The sequence below is a fragment of the Equus asinus genome, chromosome 7, assembly GCF_041296235.1.
Source record: "Equus asinus isolate D_3611 breed Donkey chromosome 7, EquAss-T2T_v2, whole genome shotgun sequence".
Classification (NCBI taxonomy): Eukaryota; Metazoa; Chordata; class Mammalia; order Perissodactyla; family Equidae; genus Equus; species Equus asinus.
In genome coordinates this window covers 78902808-78919557 of record NC_091796.1, presented here as the reverse complement: position 1 = coordinate 78919557, position 16750 = coordinate 78902808, and the positions used below count along the sequence as shown (strand labels likewise).

Genomic DNA, 16750 nt, shown 5'->3' with positions numbered 1-16750 from the left:
ACCAGAAATGGCGTGTTGAGTCCTTCTCATGCTCCAAAGAGATTCATCCACGAATCTCTCTGGCTGCCCATTCTTCTTCAGATAGAAAAAGCTCTCTGCTTTGAAGGGCCCGTATGTTCAGATGAGGCTCCAGGGATGAGCGCAGAGCATCTTTGGTGGGACACTTTAGAAATTCAACCATCCACAGCCTCCTCACCCACCCAGATTCCTTTTAAAAGCCTTTTCCCCCCCAAATCTTTGAGCCTTTTTCCCCAAAGCCTTGTTTGAATCACACGTTCATACTTTACTGTATCAAATGTTACTCACTTTGAGCAAACGCTAGCATGTAGTAAAATAATTTGTGAATCAGTCAGAAATAGCTTTTCTCATCATAACCTCTCTGAAACATTTTGGTAGAATCTGACAGCTGTGCTGGAACTGGCTCCTACCAGTTCAACAAGAGCTGATTGTCAAATGTTTAGGAATTTTGCAAACTGGTTGTTAAAACTATTAGTAGCTTGAAGTGGACTATAGTGGGAGTATTTACGCCATGGAAGGCATACATTCCAAGTCAGGGTTCCTTTTTTTTCCGGCGATGTGGCTCACCAGCATACCACTGGGTATAGATTTTACAAGTCATCTACTTGACCTCCTGCAGCATGCAAGAATCCTTTCCACGGCCTTTTTCATACAGGGTCATCATTCTTACTTTTTAATACCACCAGGAATGGGGTGATCATCCCCTTGTAAGCCAGTTCATCTCACTGATGTAACGGTATGTCGCAGAATTGCAATCTATCTGCCTGCCTGCCAGTAGCCCCAGTCCTTTGGAAACAGCACTTGTGACGGTCCCAGAACCATTTGGAGTGGGTGCCATCTCTCCCAGGAGACATCTCTCCTCTGGATCCACATATCAGATTCCAGTTAGAAGCACAGCCTTTAGAGCCACGCCATCTGAGTTCAAATCCCTACTCTGCCACTCATTTAACTATGACCTCGAGGAAGTCTCTTAACTTTTCTGGGCCTCTGGTTCCTCATCGATAAAATGGGGACAAAAATAGTACTTACCTCCGTGGTTATGGGGAAGATTAAATGAGATGATATATGCGGAAAGAATAGCACCTGGCTTGGTGTGTACCTACTTCAAGGGTTTGTTGTGAAGATTAAATTACTTAATATAAGTAAAGTGCCAGAATAGAACAGTGTCTGGCACAAAGTAAGCATTATATTAATAAATTAATTTGAAACATGGTTTTCAGACCCTTCATCATCCTAGTCACCCTATTCTGCTGCACTCCAATGTCCCTCTCAAGATGTAGTGTCGGAATGGACCTAATTACTCCAGCCCCTGGCTGAAATACTGGATGTTGATTCCAACCGCCCCCTCCCTGATTGGCACTAGCATTTCAGCAGCTGCCTCTTTTTCCTTCAGTTTTTGATAGAGTCAGAGAGTCCTCCTAGGAGTCTTGAGCCCTAGTCTTGATCCCTAGACCAGCAGCCTGGGCATACCCGAAGGCTTGATAGAAACGCAGAATCTCAGCCGCACCCCAGACCTGCTGAATCCGGTCCCTCGAGGGATTCATACGCACATCAAAATTTGAGAAGCACTGTTTTCAGGGACCCTATGACACACCTGTTTTCAAGGAAAAATATCAGTTACCGCATCGTAAGCCTTCTTATGAGACAAGGAGCCTTTCCCTAGCCGTGGTAGGACGGGGAGTGCCGGTGCTGGGCTGTCAGGGTGTGGTTGGGAAGTGAGGGGCTATTCTGTCCCATTCACAGAGCCAGAACCCTGCCCTGGGAAGAGACGGGGGAGGCTGCGCCCAGATAGGGAGATAACAAAGACTAAAGGAGAACCCAACACAGAGATGTGAAGCTCTGAAAGCGCCCAGGGAAAGGCTGACAGCTTGGCCACCAGCTCTGTTCTGCAGCCCCAGGTCAAGGAAGCTTTGTGAGCATTCGCTGGCCTGGAGCAGCCAGGATAAATTTAGAAATGATGAAAAGAAACCCTTCTTGATATGGTGAAGAGTCATTTGGTAGGAATGCAGAGGGAAGAGGTCTCTGAGTCAGAGATTATTTAGAGATTATTTCTAGCAAGAGAGGGCCATAGGGCTAGGGAGCCACCTACTCACAAGGCAATGCAGAGGCTGATCCACTTATTACCCGCCTGTGCTGCCTGAATTTAAATGGGAGAATTCTGGGGTTCCTCACTGTGGCCGCAGCTTGGGAATGGCACTCAGAGTTTACCCACCTGCTTGTATGAAATAAGCTATAGGAATAATAGGGGACATATGCCGAAACCCCAGCTCTGCTGCTTACTAGCTATGTGACTCTGAGCATCTGTTTTCTCATCTTTAAAGTGGAAGTAAAGATACTTATGCTACATGGCTGAAGTAAGGATGAGCTGAGAAACTTCTTCTCAGGGCACTGAATACAATGTAAATGTTTGTGTCCTCTTAGATTCCTTCCTTGTATAAAGTGAAATTCACAGGGCCCTCCTCCAATGCAGTATTTATCCACCCAACAAATAAATGCTGCTTGCTCCCTCTTTCACCCTAAAGGAACTCGGCGGTCGGAGAGCACCTTTCCCTTTGCAGTACCCTGAGGACCAGAGGCCTGATATGGAGTTGGGTGTCCTCAGTGCAAAGGAATGTTCTGAGAGGCCAGCCAGGCAGCCCAGAAATGTGTTTCCTAATCCTTTCCGGGCCGTTGGTGGGAGATCTCCTGGGAGCATCTTTTCCAAGCGGCACTGCCAGGTCTTAGCTGGGACTGCTGCCTGCTTTGGCACCTCCCTCTGCAGAAGGCTCAGAAGAGAGGCAGGTGCAGGCCCTGGAGCCTCTGAAAGCATCACTGGCTCTAGGAGCAGCTGCTCGGGATAAGCTGACCCCATGACCATTCAGAACTGCCAGTGGGCCGGAAGGAGGAATTGGGAATAGGAGAGACGTAGGGTTCAAAAACACTAGCCCACGCCCGTGAGTTAGATCCCGCTGGTTGTTGGAAAGCTCTTCCGCAGACTGTGCAAACGGGGTAGATTACTAAGCTGAAGGTGTAGTTCAGTGACACTGGGCTTCCGGCCTCTTTGTCCCAGCAACAATCCTTAGGCATTCCATCAAAATTGCCCTCAAAATATTTTTTTGTCCCTAATGAGTTATATTTTTACTGTGAAAAGACAGAGTAGATTCATTTCATGAGGCCTCAGGTGTGTTAGAAATTCACCATTAGTCACTCAGCAAGTCATGACGGAGGGCCTCCTCCACACCAGGTACTAGGACTAACTGGCAAATAAGAGAGACAGGTTCCCTGTCCTCACGGAGCTTACACTCTAGGGTGGACAGACTATAAACAAGTTAATAAACCAACCAGCTCAGTTCAGGCTGTGATTAGTGCACTGAAGGGAACAGCAGATGGAACATGATGGAAAGTGACCCTTGGTGGAAAAGCGGAGATGGTGGGGAGGAAAGACACCCAGGGAGATAACGTGGCCATGGGAGGCCTTTCAGAGGAGGTGATTTTACATGGAGACCCAAAGGATGAGGATAATCAAGGACCCAGGCACAGGGAACAGCAGGGATGATGCCCTAGGTGGGAAGGGACTTGATTTTAACAACAGAAAGATCAGTCTGTCTGGGACTCTTGAGCAAGGGGAGAACATTATGAATGAAGTCAGAGAGGTCGGTGGCAGCTGGATCATATAAGACCCTATAGGCCACGGTAAGGACTTTGTATTTCTTCCAGTCATAGGGGGTATGATAGGACCTGGGTTGCACTCTTAATGAATAACCTGGTTGTCGTACAGGGAAGGGATTGAAGGAAGAAGGCAAAGACAGGAGCAGGAAGACCTCTTAGGAGGCTATTGCGAAGTCCGAGGGAGAGGTGATGGTGTTTTGATCCAGGTCTTGACAGCAGAGGGAGACATGGTGGTGAATTAAATGTATTGGGGTTGGAGGTGGGGAGGGGAGGAGGGGGGATGAGGGAAAGGAGGGAATCAGGGGTGATTCTAGGTTTGGGGCTTGAGCACTTTGTTAGATGATGGTGCCATGGGTTGAAAGGAGGAAGAGAACTCAAGACCAGGCTGGCCTCTTACTAAATTTATATGTTCTTGTGCCCTCACTGGTGGCTTGAGCAGACCTGAGAACTTTCTCAGTTTTCAGGAGCTGGAAGGGATTTCTCTAGCCTCCAGGCAAGGTAACACCTTAAGTCCAAACAGATGTGGCGCCTTCCCCATGAATGATCTCAGTGAGGGCATCGTACACCCTAGGGGCACTTGGTACACTAGGGGCTTCTGGTAGTTCACTAGAAATCACAACAAGCACAAGTCACACTGTATTTTATGATGTGTGGTCTGTCCAACCCAGAGCTTGTCACTGACAGAGGTACGAGGCCAGATTTGGGGAGACTGTGAGAGTTGCTCTGCATGCTACCACCCTAAACATTCCAAGCCCCTCTAATAACCCTTTTGGAGTCTATCATCCTGTTTCCTCCCATCCTTTCTTGACCTGACTTGTATTTCCAGCCGGTACCACCTCCTGAGTCACCGGTTCCATTTACTGATTTCCCCTTATTTTCTGACTTAATGACTGGAAATGATAAGAATCCCTTATGTATTACTCTCAAACTCCCAAACTGGGGTCATATTACTCTTAGTAATAATGGTTGCTATTTATTAAACACTTACGAGGCAGTGTACACCCACCAAGTACTTGACATACATTATCTCATTTAAGAACGCTATGAAGTAAGCATGAGAGTTGGAGAGCTTCAGCAAGTTGCCCAAAGTCACCTCGCTAGTGAGAGGTGGGGGCCGGATTTGATCCCAGGTCCTCAGTCTCCAGTGCCAGTGCCGCTGCTCTGGAGGAAGGCAGGCCGAAGTGTTTTGGCCTTTCAAAGGTTGAACACTCACTTTCTGTGGTGGCTAGCCAAGTTTCTCTGTGACTGGGGTAGCTGTGGCAGGTGATGAGGGTTTAGAGTCTTTGGTTTTGAAGCAGTGGGGTGGCAGTGGCCGGAGTGTGTCAGTAACTGCTATTACATTCACTGCAGGAGCAATGGACCCATATCTGGTTCTACAGGATCGACAGTGTGGGCAACGGAAGCTCTGTAGCTACCCAAAGCACTAACGGTGACTTGGGAGAACAGAGAGGTTGTCCCAAATCAGAATATTACAGATATTCCTACTTTATAAAAAGGAGTAACGGGAGGAGCTGAAGGTCTGAGTCTCCTCAACAAAGGTCTTGAAGCACCCGGCTCTGCCAGGGTGGTGTCCACGGGCAGCCGCACAGGGCTTCTGCCCGGATGACTTCTTTCTCACCACTGAGGCGAGACTTGGCTCCATGCCCACTCCCAGCCAGCAATGTCTCCCACCCTCTGGGAGAGGCCTAAATATCCTGGCTGCAGTCTGATCCCGAGATGTCCCCTCATTAATCCAGGGCTGGGAGAGGCCCAGGCTCACCTCTGTTTTTAAATCTCCTAGTAATACTTTAAAAAATGAAGAAATGCAGAACAGGGTCACTAAAAGTTGGCTTGTATTTTTCAATGTTTAAATTAACAAAATAACATCTTTTAACCTAAAAAAGATATATAATTGCACTGGTCACAAGATCATCGTAGGATTTACAAACTAGTCATAATTCAGAGCCCCCTGGAGTGGATGCGACCTGGTCAGTGTGCCCTGTGACCACTGCAAAGGTCCTTTGGAGATAGGGTTGGTAGCTTCTGATGCCTGCTGTGAGTTCCCAGGTTGTGTGACATGAGCAAATGGCCCTCCTGGCTTCCCTGTGACCCTCACTGCCACAGAGAAAGGGAGAACTTCTACTGTTTCTAGGCAAGACTCCCATAAGCCAACTTATCCTCCACGACTTTCTGCCCTTTCTATGAAATAAACCTTTCACATCAGTATCAACTGATTTCAAAAGTCAAAAAGGCAAGAGAGGTAGGGAAGCAAGCATTATGGGAGGAAGCAAATGCCTGAGCCATTAGAGATATGTTATTTCCTTGCTCTCACCCCTGCCCTGGGATGGTGTGAGTATCATTTAACCCATTTGTGTATCAGTTAAACTATTTGTCCAAGGTCACATGGCATATCCAGGATTAGAACCTTTGACTGTAAACCTGAGCTCCTTCCGGTCTTCGAGTCTGACCACACCACGAAGCCACATGAAGCCCAGGAGGAGCCCCGTGAGGCTGAAAGGGACCCTGACAGCCACTCTCCTCCATGCCCTGTGGTGTTGGGGCAAACTTTGACCTTTTTGGATCTTTTCACTGTTACCTTCACTTCCTGTTTCTTCTCCTGGCTGGTTTGCCCCCGACTCTGCTCCTTGCTTATGATACTTATTTTTCCATCCACAGCAAAACAATTCACATCAAGGTAATTGATGATGAGGCGTATGAGAAAAACAAGAATTTCTTCATTGAGATGATGGGCCCCCGCATGGTGGATATGAGTTTTCAGAAAGGTGTAGTACCCTGTCCTCCACACTAACGTTAACATTCTTCTCTCCTCTTCTCTTTCTTCCTTTCTCCAATCCATTTGTCTCCTTCTCCTCCCCTTTCTTCTACCTCTGTGGTTCACTTCACATTGCTTTCTTTCTTGTTCTCTCTTTTCACCTCTCCCTCTCCTCTCTCCTTTCTCTACTCCCAGCTCTGTCCTAACACCTGCCAGCCTGTCACATGGTATCCGTAAGAGGGATGCTCAAGAGCCAATAATAATCTTTGTGGGATGGGGAAATGAACATGGGCGAAAACAGAGAGATGGGGAGAGAAAGAGAGAATGAGAGAGAGAGAGAGAGAGCCAGGCAGTGTGCTGTGAGTATGGTATGTGAGGCTCTCTGCTTCTCCTGAATGGTTTAGTATACAGGAAAGAAAAAGACCGGGTAGCTGAACACCAGGCAGGAGGGCAGCACTGGCCAGGCTCTCACGTAGATTTCCACAGGGCAGCTATTCTCAGGGCTAATATTACAGTCCCTGGACATTGAGCATCAATGTATTTGGATTTGGGTTCTGTTTATAGTCCATTCTGTTCCCTAAAGCAGACCTTAGGAGCCATCTTGTCTGCCATATCCCTGCTATCAAGGTGTGTTTCTCTCGCAGGTTAGAATAGTGGGAGAGAGGATTCTGACCTGAGCAGAAGCTTCCACAAGAAGTCATAGGACTTCTCAGAGTGGATGGAGCCTTTGCCTTCAACTTAAATGACCCCATACACCCCAGGCCTCCAATAGGCAAGTCTGAATAAACGTCCTCTTCTGGAGAGAGCATGCTATAGAGGGGGGAGCTGCCAGTATCTGGGGCAATGTTCCCTCGCTGGCCAAGCCGTCAATCATATCCCTCCAGGCCATGCCCATGGTCTCAGAGCACCCCATTCCCACAGCAGAGTCCCTGCATGGAAACACAGGCCAGGTTCACCTCTCGTAGACAGCCCAGGGTCTAGGACCCAGAGAGAAATTCCCAGAAAATGCTTCTTGACAATCAGTGAGTTTTGTCTTTTGTCCACTGAGCAAGATGTGAAAAGGAGTCCAAGAAAGTGCCAGAAAGGTGACCAAAAATGTACTCGTAAAACACCACATGCACAACACAAATCCACAGCAAGTCTTGTGCCCGACAAACCACCTCAGGTCTGTCCACCCCTTTATAGACAGCAAAGCTGAGCCTGTCTAAGGAACGGAACAGGAACATCAGAGGCTCTGATGAGACATTTCAGCTATTGTTCTTTAGCACCTCTTTGCCCTTTGGAGAGCATTTAGGACTAAAAAAAAAAGGAGAAAATAATAATCAGGGCTCACTAGTGGGGCCACCGAGCCCACTGTGGTTCCATGAAGGACCGAGGGCAGCCACACAGGGAGATCCAGGCCCACGTAGAATCTTCTCCACTGACGGTGGCCCTGAGCCAGCCTCAGGCCAGGCTTCAGAGGGAGTGATTTTCGAGGAAACTTTGCTTCCCTGGATGATTTGTTTTTAAAAGACACTATGCTTCGTTGAGATACCCAGAAATGAACAGAAACCTCCATTGCCTTGTCTCCCAGCCCCTTGATAATCAGCATTTAAGGAAGCCAGCCTTGGGGCACATCACCCCTACATGATAGAAGTCCAAAGGTGATTTAGAATTGGATGATCTTTACTATTTAGTCCACACTTCCCCAGGAGTGCATCAGCTGTAGATGTTAAAGGAGTCCTGTGTGATATTGTGGTTAATACTTATTTATTTTAGTTCCTACCACTGAAGGCTTGTGAGATAAAGAATGAGAAAGAGAATAGAATCCTGGCTTTCTTGCTTTCTCTCTCTCTCTCTTATTTCCCTTCCTCGTAAATACTTTCCTTTTAAAGTTTTCTCATAAAAATTTAAGAAGTGGGTCTAGACACAAGGAAGGGAAACAAGCCCCTAGCTAGGTACTGTTGACATGTTTCCTGTTACAGAAGGGCCCTGGGTCATTCCCAGTGGGCCAGTGGTTTACCAGCTGCCCAAGGAAATGCCACTGTTACCATGTGACACCCAGTGGAATGTGCTGCCCAACTCACTTCGTACTAACCACCAGCAGGATCTAAAATGACTCCTCCCCACCATCACCCCTTCTGCCTTCCCAGTCCCCGCCTGTCCTTCTGGATCCCTTCCTTTGCCCACTTTTCCTTGCCTCCTGGCTCCCTTTCCCTCTCACCCATAAGGACAACTATGACCAAGGAGACCAGCAAAGCTAAGACCATTTCTATATAAGAACAATACAATCCACCGTAGTCCTGCCAAAAGGCACCATGGCGGGACTGGGCTGCATGTGCCAAGAGTGATGGGGAATGATTTTAAAGGCTGTGCTCCAAGTGACCAACCAATCAACCGACCCAGTCGACACACTCTCTCTCTTGTTGTCCCTACAGGAAAACCATAAGGGTTAAGATAGTAGATGAGGAGGAATACGAAAGGCAAGAGAATTTCTTCATTGCCCTTGGTGAACCGAAATGGATGGAACGTGGAATATCAGGTGTGAGATTCTTTAAAAAACAAACCGACAAACAAAATAAAACATCGAAAAGAAAGAAAAGTGTAAACAAACTGAAAAGCAACAACAAAAAGCAACTATGTTTTTTCTCCCTCCTTTTATTCCCTTTTCCTCCTCCTTTTGACCAGCAGACTTTTTATTCTCTTTCCTCCTGTACGCTCAATCTCACCCTGTTTCGGTTATCGTCTCTGCCTTCTTAGCCTTAGCTTCTTACAAGTCCTCCTTTCCCATCTTCTGGGCGCTGCAGCCTCGACTCCTCATCACCCTAATGAGTTCCACCCTGTGCTCCAACTATCCAATTACCACTGTCCCCTGCACTCTCCCCCACAGCCCACACACACATACACCACAACCTGTAAATGTGGAAATTCCTTGGTGGGTGGGGAGGAGAAGAAAAAGAAAGGAATGTGATGCAATGCATGCCTGTGCCCATCCCTGCCTCCTTCCCCTCCCCACCCCACACTCTCTAGCCTGGGTTGAATGGGGAGGGTCTGGGATGGGGGCTGGGGCCCATGTTGCAATGATGCTTTGACAGTTTTCTGCTGCATTCTCCAACCTCTTTTGAGTGCTTGGCAGGTTATACACTTGCAGAGTGGCCCCTAGGCCCCTCTGCCCTTCATGAAGGTAAGTGTTTTTATCTGGCTGTTCGGAGTTGGGTAGACTGTAGCATGGAAAGTCTTACCAATTGTCAGAGGCCACAGCTTCTGAGAGCTCTCTGAGAGAGAGTTGTCTTGTGAGGTAGTCATGCCGTCTGGAATCCTGAACTATTCTTCCTTCCCCTGGCATCCCACCCCATCCCATTCTACCTCTGTTCCTAGCCCAAGGTAGGGTACTTTATTCAGACGACTCTAAGATAATGCAATCTCTAACGCAGAAAATTAAGAGTCTGCCAAAGGAAGAAAGTAATCCAGGTATGGCAATCTCCCTAGCCAGAGGGCCCTGGAAAAGGACTGACACTGGGCATGAGTACTGACTTATGGGTTTTCCAACAGGAGAAGGGACTCTTAAGTGGTATAGCTGGTGTTGATTCCTGAGAAACAGGTGTTGAACGGTTCACAGAAACCTGCCTTTGCTTTGCATCTGCAAATGAGCCTATCACCCAGATCCTAAGACAACTCTCATCCCACATCAGAGAAGTGGCCTCATTTCCTCCTTTCCTCAGGACATGCATCTTGGAATACCTGCCAGGCTTCCATTCCTAAGGGACTGATTATGTTGCAACCCAAGGTGGATGTAAGGAAAGACTTCTTCCCTTGAAGAAAATAATTGGAAGCCACTACTTTGAAAGTGTTGGAGGAATATATGTGGGAATGGGTAACAGTGCTCTTGGGAAAGAGGAGCATATTCGCACTCCCCTTCAGGAGAGTTATGCTGCTGGGAGCCTCTTGGAGGAAGGGACAGTGAGGCTCATCTGTTTGTCAACACGGGGTGATTATTCTCCAACTACTTGATAGTCACATGACAATGAACAGTGTAAAGCCCTTCACTCAAGGACAGATCCAAGAGATTCAGCAGCTATACTCCCAAAGGCTCACCAACAGGTCTTCTTCTCAGACCCGTATGATCAGTTCTCATTATCTTCTGGGGACTTTCTCTGCACAGCTGACCAGTTCTGTGCGCACACTGATTTGGACACATGTGGTGTTCCAGAAGCAGAAGCCCTTTCCATCTTACGTTACTCATCCTCTCCTTAGCCACGTAATAAGATGCTGCCATGCACCTGACTGCCAAAGAGTGCCGGGAGAAAGAAAAAGTCTCTGGTTTCATTGCTTCCTAGATTGTGTTCCTGCCAATCCTCCAGTTTCAGCTACTGAGAATATTCTCAGAAATTGTCTCAACACCTGCCCTACCTCATTCCCAACTCCCTTGTGCGTTGACTCTACATCTTCACGAGTGGTTGGATGCAGCAGACACCTGAGGCCATTGTAAACCAGTTTCATCAGTTTCCACAGTCTCAGCTACTTAGGTGCAAATGAAAGGAGCACAAAGGATCATACAGGGTAGCTGGAAAGAAGGCAGTGGCTCCAGACAAGAAGAATGGGTTGGAAGTCCATCCATGACTTTATTCCATCAGTAAGGAGGCTCTCTTTTCTACCTCCCCAACAAACCCCTATAGCAGGACAGCAAGTGACCTGAGATAAACCTTGTGCTCTTCAACAGACTTAGCCAAACACAAACATCTATAGCTACTCTCCATTTGAGGACCCCTTTTTTCTGTACTAAATTCTCTGTCCAAGGGGATGTTAGGAAAGCCCTGGTAGAGCCTAGCCCGGGGGGAGGGAGTAGGTGAGAAAAACAGGATTTCATCAAGCTATCGGTGTGATATGCCCCCAAATCTTCCCATACCAAGATGCCAAGATAGAAGGTGACAACAGGAAATGTGTCATTTCCTGGCCTGCAGTTCTATTCACTATAGGGTAATTTTCAGTTTCTTCAGCTTGTCCCATATTTTGGCATCAGACCATAAGGTGAAAAGTCATAAAACTTGATTGTCTAGGCTCAAAATCAGAAGAAAATCTATCCAGATTTCCTGAATTCCCTGCTGCTCTTGGAGTGAGAAACTGCAGTGGAAATTGCTTTTCATTATTGTGGCTGCATGGGAGAGTCTTAGGCATTCAGGGCAGCATAGGCTCTGCATGGTCAAAATGGCAATGGCATTACAAAAAATAGTAAAGGACTGGATTTGAAGTAAGAGAGTCTATTCTTGGCAAACAAAACAGACCTCAGAGGTGAAATTAAAATCTCTGGACCCACTGGGGGAGGGAAAAAGAGAGGATGAATAGGCAACACGGTTGCTCTGGAGTAGAGTAAGCACTGGAGTCTAGAAGTGCACTTCTGAGAGCAAAACTGAGCAGCAGAGTCAAAGCTGCCTGGCCTGGGCCTGGATACTGGATGCCTCAGGTGGGAAGGGAAAGCACTTTCCCCCAACAATGGGGCCTGTTTGTGCCTTCTTTCCCACATCCGTGGGCTCACCCTGACAAGCTGCCCAGATCTTCCAATTACTCACTGGGCTGTGCTGTGTCCTGCTTGTCCCTGGAATATGTGAGCAGAGATGACTCTGACCTGATGCTGGGGATCAATAAAGGGGAAAGTTCAGCTCCAGCTTCTCTCTTCAGCAGCAGCAGGAAAAACACCCTGGACGTATTATGTCACTCAAAGTTGGCCTACCTGGCTCTTGCTGACCCATCTATAACTGCTAGATGGAAAGTCTCAGATTCACATAGACAATGACCAGAGATGGTGTGATTTCAGCTGACCGCAAGCCCTTTCGCTGCACTAGGGATGTCTGAGTGAAAACCACGGCAGCAAGGACCTTTTTGGAAGAGCTGCCTCTTATCTGGCCTACCTGTGTACACTGATGTGTTCCAGTCTCTGGTCTCCATTGGAACTTGGGGGCCAGGGATGGGGGCTTTTCCAGTGGGTGGAGATCCATAGAAGGAACAGAATGAGAAAACTCTCTTGCTGTCTCTCTGTCTGTCTATCTCTCTATCTCAATGTAGTAAAGAGATCACTGATCCATTATCCCTTGGAATTCAATATGGGAAAACCAAAAAAAGTCAACTGCTGTTCACCCCGCTTATATACCATAAGGATTCTGGATCTACATGTGCCTTCAGTGACTGTGAATAAGGAATGATGGGTCACAGGCCTGAGTTGCATTCCTAGGGATTCTTAGAAGAAACAGTTCACAGACACTCCCCCGCCACCAACACACTGTTTCCTCAACATCCTCCATCAGTCGCCCGCTACACCAGGGGTATGTGACAGGATGTTCCCAGACCTTTGTTTGACAAGAACCAGGGAGTGAGGGACTGTTGAGGTGAAAATGTGGTGTGTCACAAGAATTTTTAATTTTTGGATCTTGAAGTCTAAGAGAGTTAAGCATAAGTACAAATTTAGAGGGCTAGGGACAACCTGTGTTGGGCATATCTTTACCTCAGCTTCCCAGTCCATGTAGGACCTTGTATATGTCATCTTCCATCTGTGTATATCTTTTGATATGACAGTCTCTCCAGAATATCTGGACTCTGATTTAAACTTTCCTTTCTGGAACAAAAAGACTACCATCCAGAGATGCAGCACCACAGGATCTATGAGAAACACAAATGCCAAAATAAGGCAACAAACCTTTATCAAACACCTACTAGTTACCGTGACTTTACTAGGCACAGGTGATCCAAAACGGTAGGAGTCCATGGCCCCGACCTCCAGGCTGTGTCTATAAAAAGACAAACTGTTTCAAGGAAAACATTCTTCAGGACTTACCTTTTCACTAGGTCATTCTTTCAGGGGAACTCAAAGTTCTGGCCAGCATGGCAGCTAGCAGGCCATTTGTGGTCAAATGTTATGGGCACTGGGAAGCTGAGCATGATCTGATTAGGAGGTTAGGGATGAAGGACACAGAACTGCACACTGCTCCACTCTTGTGCACCATTACTAGCGCCCTGAGCTCCTATTCAAGTGCCAGGGTCCTATTCTCCACTGATAAGCCAGCCACTTTGGCAGGGTTGGAACCCATACAGTTTTCAGTGTAACTGGATTCTCACTCCATTACAGAATAGATGTGAGAACCCGGTCTCTTAGAAATTCGCAAATGACCAACTCTGTCTGCTCCACCCACTTGGTTCCCCCATCCTCATTCCTCTATCCTTAGCCCTCAGAGTTGCAGGGAAGCTGTGGGGAAAACTCTTATTTAACTGCAGGGCCCTGGTGCTCAGCAGCCTCTCAGCGGCTCACACCTCTTGCTGCTGCTGCTGCTGTGCATGCTCCATATGCTGCCTTTTGCATGTCGCTGCAGAGCTCTCACCTACTAAGCTCACTGCTTTCCTTATGCTGCCAGCAACCACAAAGCCTGGGGACACTTTCAAGATGGGACCTTAATGCTCTTTCCTTTTCTTTCTTCCCCTTGTCTGATATCTATTTGCAAACAGCGCTCCTGTTGTCTCCAGGTAAGAGGTGTCTTGCCCTCTCTTTTCTATGTCTTGCCAGTGCCATTACTTACTTTAAGATCAATGTCCTTTGATTTCTTAGTAGGAACCATGGGCTTGAGTTAACTTGACAAGTTCTCCCAAGGACTGGGAGATTTATTTCCCTAATCATAATTGAAGTAATCCTAAGGACGTAGACAATTCCTTGAGCACCATTTCTGCCAGTAGATGTGGGTAATGGCGTAGCTGGTTTTCTCTGGGACCAGGAAGAGAATTGAAATTTACCAAAGAGAGGGTGGGTCGCAGACTTCTCCTGCATCTTAACTCATTGGTCCTCTCATGTTGTGGGGCAAGGAGAGTGAGAGTCAGAACTGAATCTCCTAATAGGATCATGATGGGATTTGAAAGAAAATACTTTGATCTCAAAGAACCCAGGGAAAAATAATCAGGAGCTTCTATGAGAAAGTGGAAAACAATTTTTAAAGACTCTGGAATTTTACTGCTCCTGGAGATCTTCCATCTCATCGCAGCTGAGACCTAAATTGCTAGAACTTTGGTTCGTTTGTCATTGACCCTTGAATTCACATGTGCCATGGACGACAAGAAGAATTAGGATATTATATTGGATGGGGGCAATTTTCTGGCTGGAAATAGAAATTTTAGGGACTTTATTGTAGAGAGATCCTCATGCAGAATCTAGATCCTGTTGTAGGACGTACACCTGCTTTGAGAGTGTGCTTGAATTAGTGGAATCCAATCATAAACAGTGTCCAACTTTGTGAGCAGATAGGAAAACATTTCCATCATATCTGGCAATACTTCTGTTCTTGGTGCAGGCAGAGTGAGCTATACAAGACATCTCAATATATTTTAAAAGAACATTTTACATTTCATCAGCTCTTTGAACATATAAAAATTTTGAGGTCATTAAAGAAGCAAAGCACCTTATGGAATTCTTTGGCATTCAAAGTTACCTGTAGGCTGCACCTTGGGTTTGAGAATGGGCAGGATACACAGTAAGGACATTTGCCTCCTTGAAGCCTCAAACAAACAATGTAAACCCCTACATTTTCTCTTTTTGAAAAAAAATTACTCCAGTTTCCTTGGCCTCTTGCTTCCTCCTTATACCAATAGGATAAGGACTATCTCCAACCCCATATATCCTACTATTCTCACAGAGTATTGATGCTACAGCATCAGGTATTCCTTCTCCACTTCACTCATCCTCTTGCCTGAGAAGGTATTTGGGCTTCTTTGTTCCAACTCTTGACTCCACCCCCTCCCCCCCACCAACCACACATATATACACACAAGAAAGATTGTGATTTAATTTAAGCTTCATTGTACTTTTAACATATTTGCACGAATGCCAATAGAAGCTAAAAGAGGAAAAGAAGGTGTCGTTTCCTGGATCTTTCAATCTGTAAACCTTTAATTTAAGAGCCCTTGGTTAGATTTTAAATTCACTGAAAGTCCCAAATTCTTGTTTGAGTTTTCCTAGTTGGTCAGGCAAACATGATTAACAATGCCTGGTGGTGAAAGATGGAGAGTAAATATATTCATTCTGAGCTACACCACCAAGCTCAGGGACCTGGAAATGAGAGCACTGGCTGCATCTCTCCAATTCTTTCTGAGGATGTCTGTAGAGCATTCACGGCAATCTATTCTTGTCTGGCCTGGCAAGCTCTTTGTTCATCCAATATTTGTTCAATCTTCCATCCTATTCATATTCTCTCTCTGTCTCCCTGCTGTCTCCTCCTTTTCCTAAATCTGAGAGTTTGTTTAGTGAGTCTGAATATGAAGATCGCCTGTCCTTTATTCTCTTCCCTTGAAATTCTGAGGAGTTATGTAAATAAGTGATCAAAATCTATATGGTCTTTTTGGTTTGAGACTTATACTCTATCAAGAAATTAACTTAATTTGAATGCAAAGGAATTATCTTTACAAAAATAGAAAACGGCAGGAATTACTACCAAACCAAGACATTAAACCAGAGTTGATTTAAAGGCAAGTGAATCAATCAATTAATAGATAAATAGATAGATATGGAGTATCTCTCAGAGGCTGAGGCAGAGCCAAAGAGAGAAGATTGGTTATTTGTCAAAGAGATTTTTACAGAAAGCTAGATGGAAAGACTGACTGTCACCACAGGGGTGGACAGGTCAGTAGGTAGATCAATATCCTGCCAGATGGATATAGTGCTAGATTGATAGCTAGGCAAGGGGTTAGACAGGTACATTTATATGTCACTGGAGAACTCATTATAATGGTATAAAGTTCTTGTGGCACGTGTAAAGTATGACATGGGGGAATCGGGGAGGGAAGAGTGGAATAATACTGTCACTGCTGGATGGGCATTGTGAGTTGGTGCCAAAACCTGCAAGTAGGGGGAAAGAGTACCTGTGCTTTTAAGGAATCTATATGTCTTTTTCCAAGTGCTTTTTCTCAGATTGGCTTGCAGTCTGGCTTCTAGGATCACTGACTTCATAGCCAGATCCCTGGATATACCCAGATGTACCTTCAGAATTAACTAATAAGAGACTCAGAATCAATGGATTAAATGAAGTCAATCTGCTAGAGGGTATCTGCTTACTTAGAAATATACAGAAGGACACTGATCCTTGAGAAATCATTGTTTCCGAAAGCGGTGACCAACGCCTGCAGGAGGACAGCACCATGGACAGCTCCCAAGCATTTGGGGATTGCCTTCTGTGTTTTGTGCCAGAGCACCGAGTAAAACTGCCAGCTCAGGAATCCTCCGCACACTCTCTTCCTATCTTCATTCAGGCAAACTAAGAAAATCCTCGTATAAAATAGATTCTCTTCTTGGTAACTTACACCTTTGGTCTATAGTCTTCCAGTAAA

General features: G+C 46.2%; 1 protein-coding gene across 13 annotated transcripts in view; it reads left to right on the top strand.

The window, feature by feature from the left end:
• The window catches only part of SLC8A3 (solute carrier family 8 member A3), a 138927-nt gene that overhangs the window by 113497 nt on the left and 8680 nt on the right, over positions 1-16750 (top strand). For 4 of the 13 annotated variants that reach the window (XM_070513886.1, XM_014867217.3, XM_014867215.3 and 1 more), the window contains exons 3-4: positions 6322-6428; positions 13889-13906. The exons of 1 other annotated variant lie outside the window; for it this stretch is intronic. In XM_070513886.1, coding sequence (XP_070369987.1) covers positions 6322-6428; positions 13889-13906 — 125 coding nt within the window. Of the gene's footprint in view, positions 1-6321; positions 6429-8835; positions 8940-13888; positions 13907-16750 lie in introns of those variants that run through there. 8 more of the 13 variants (XM_014867220.3, XM_014867219.3, XM_070513889.1 and 5 more) reach the window with 5 other exon arrangements.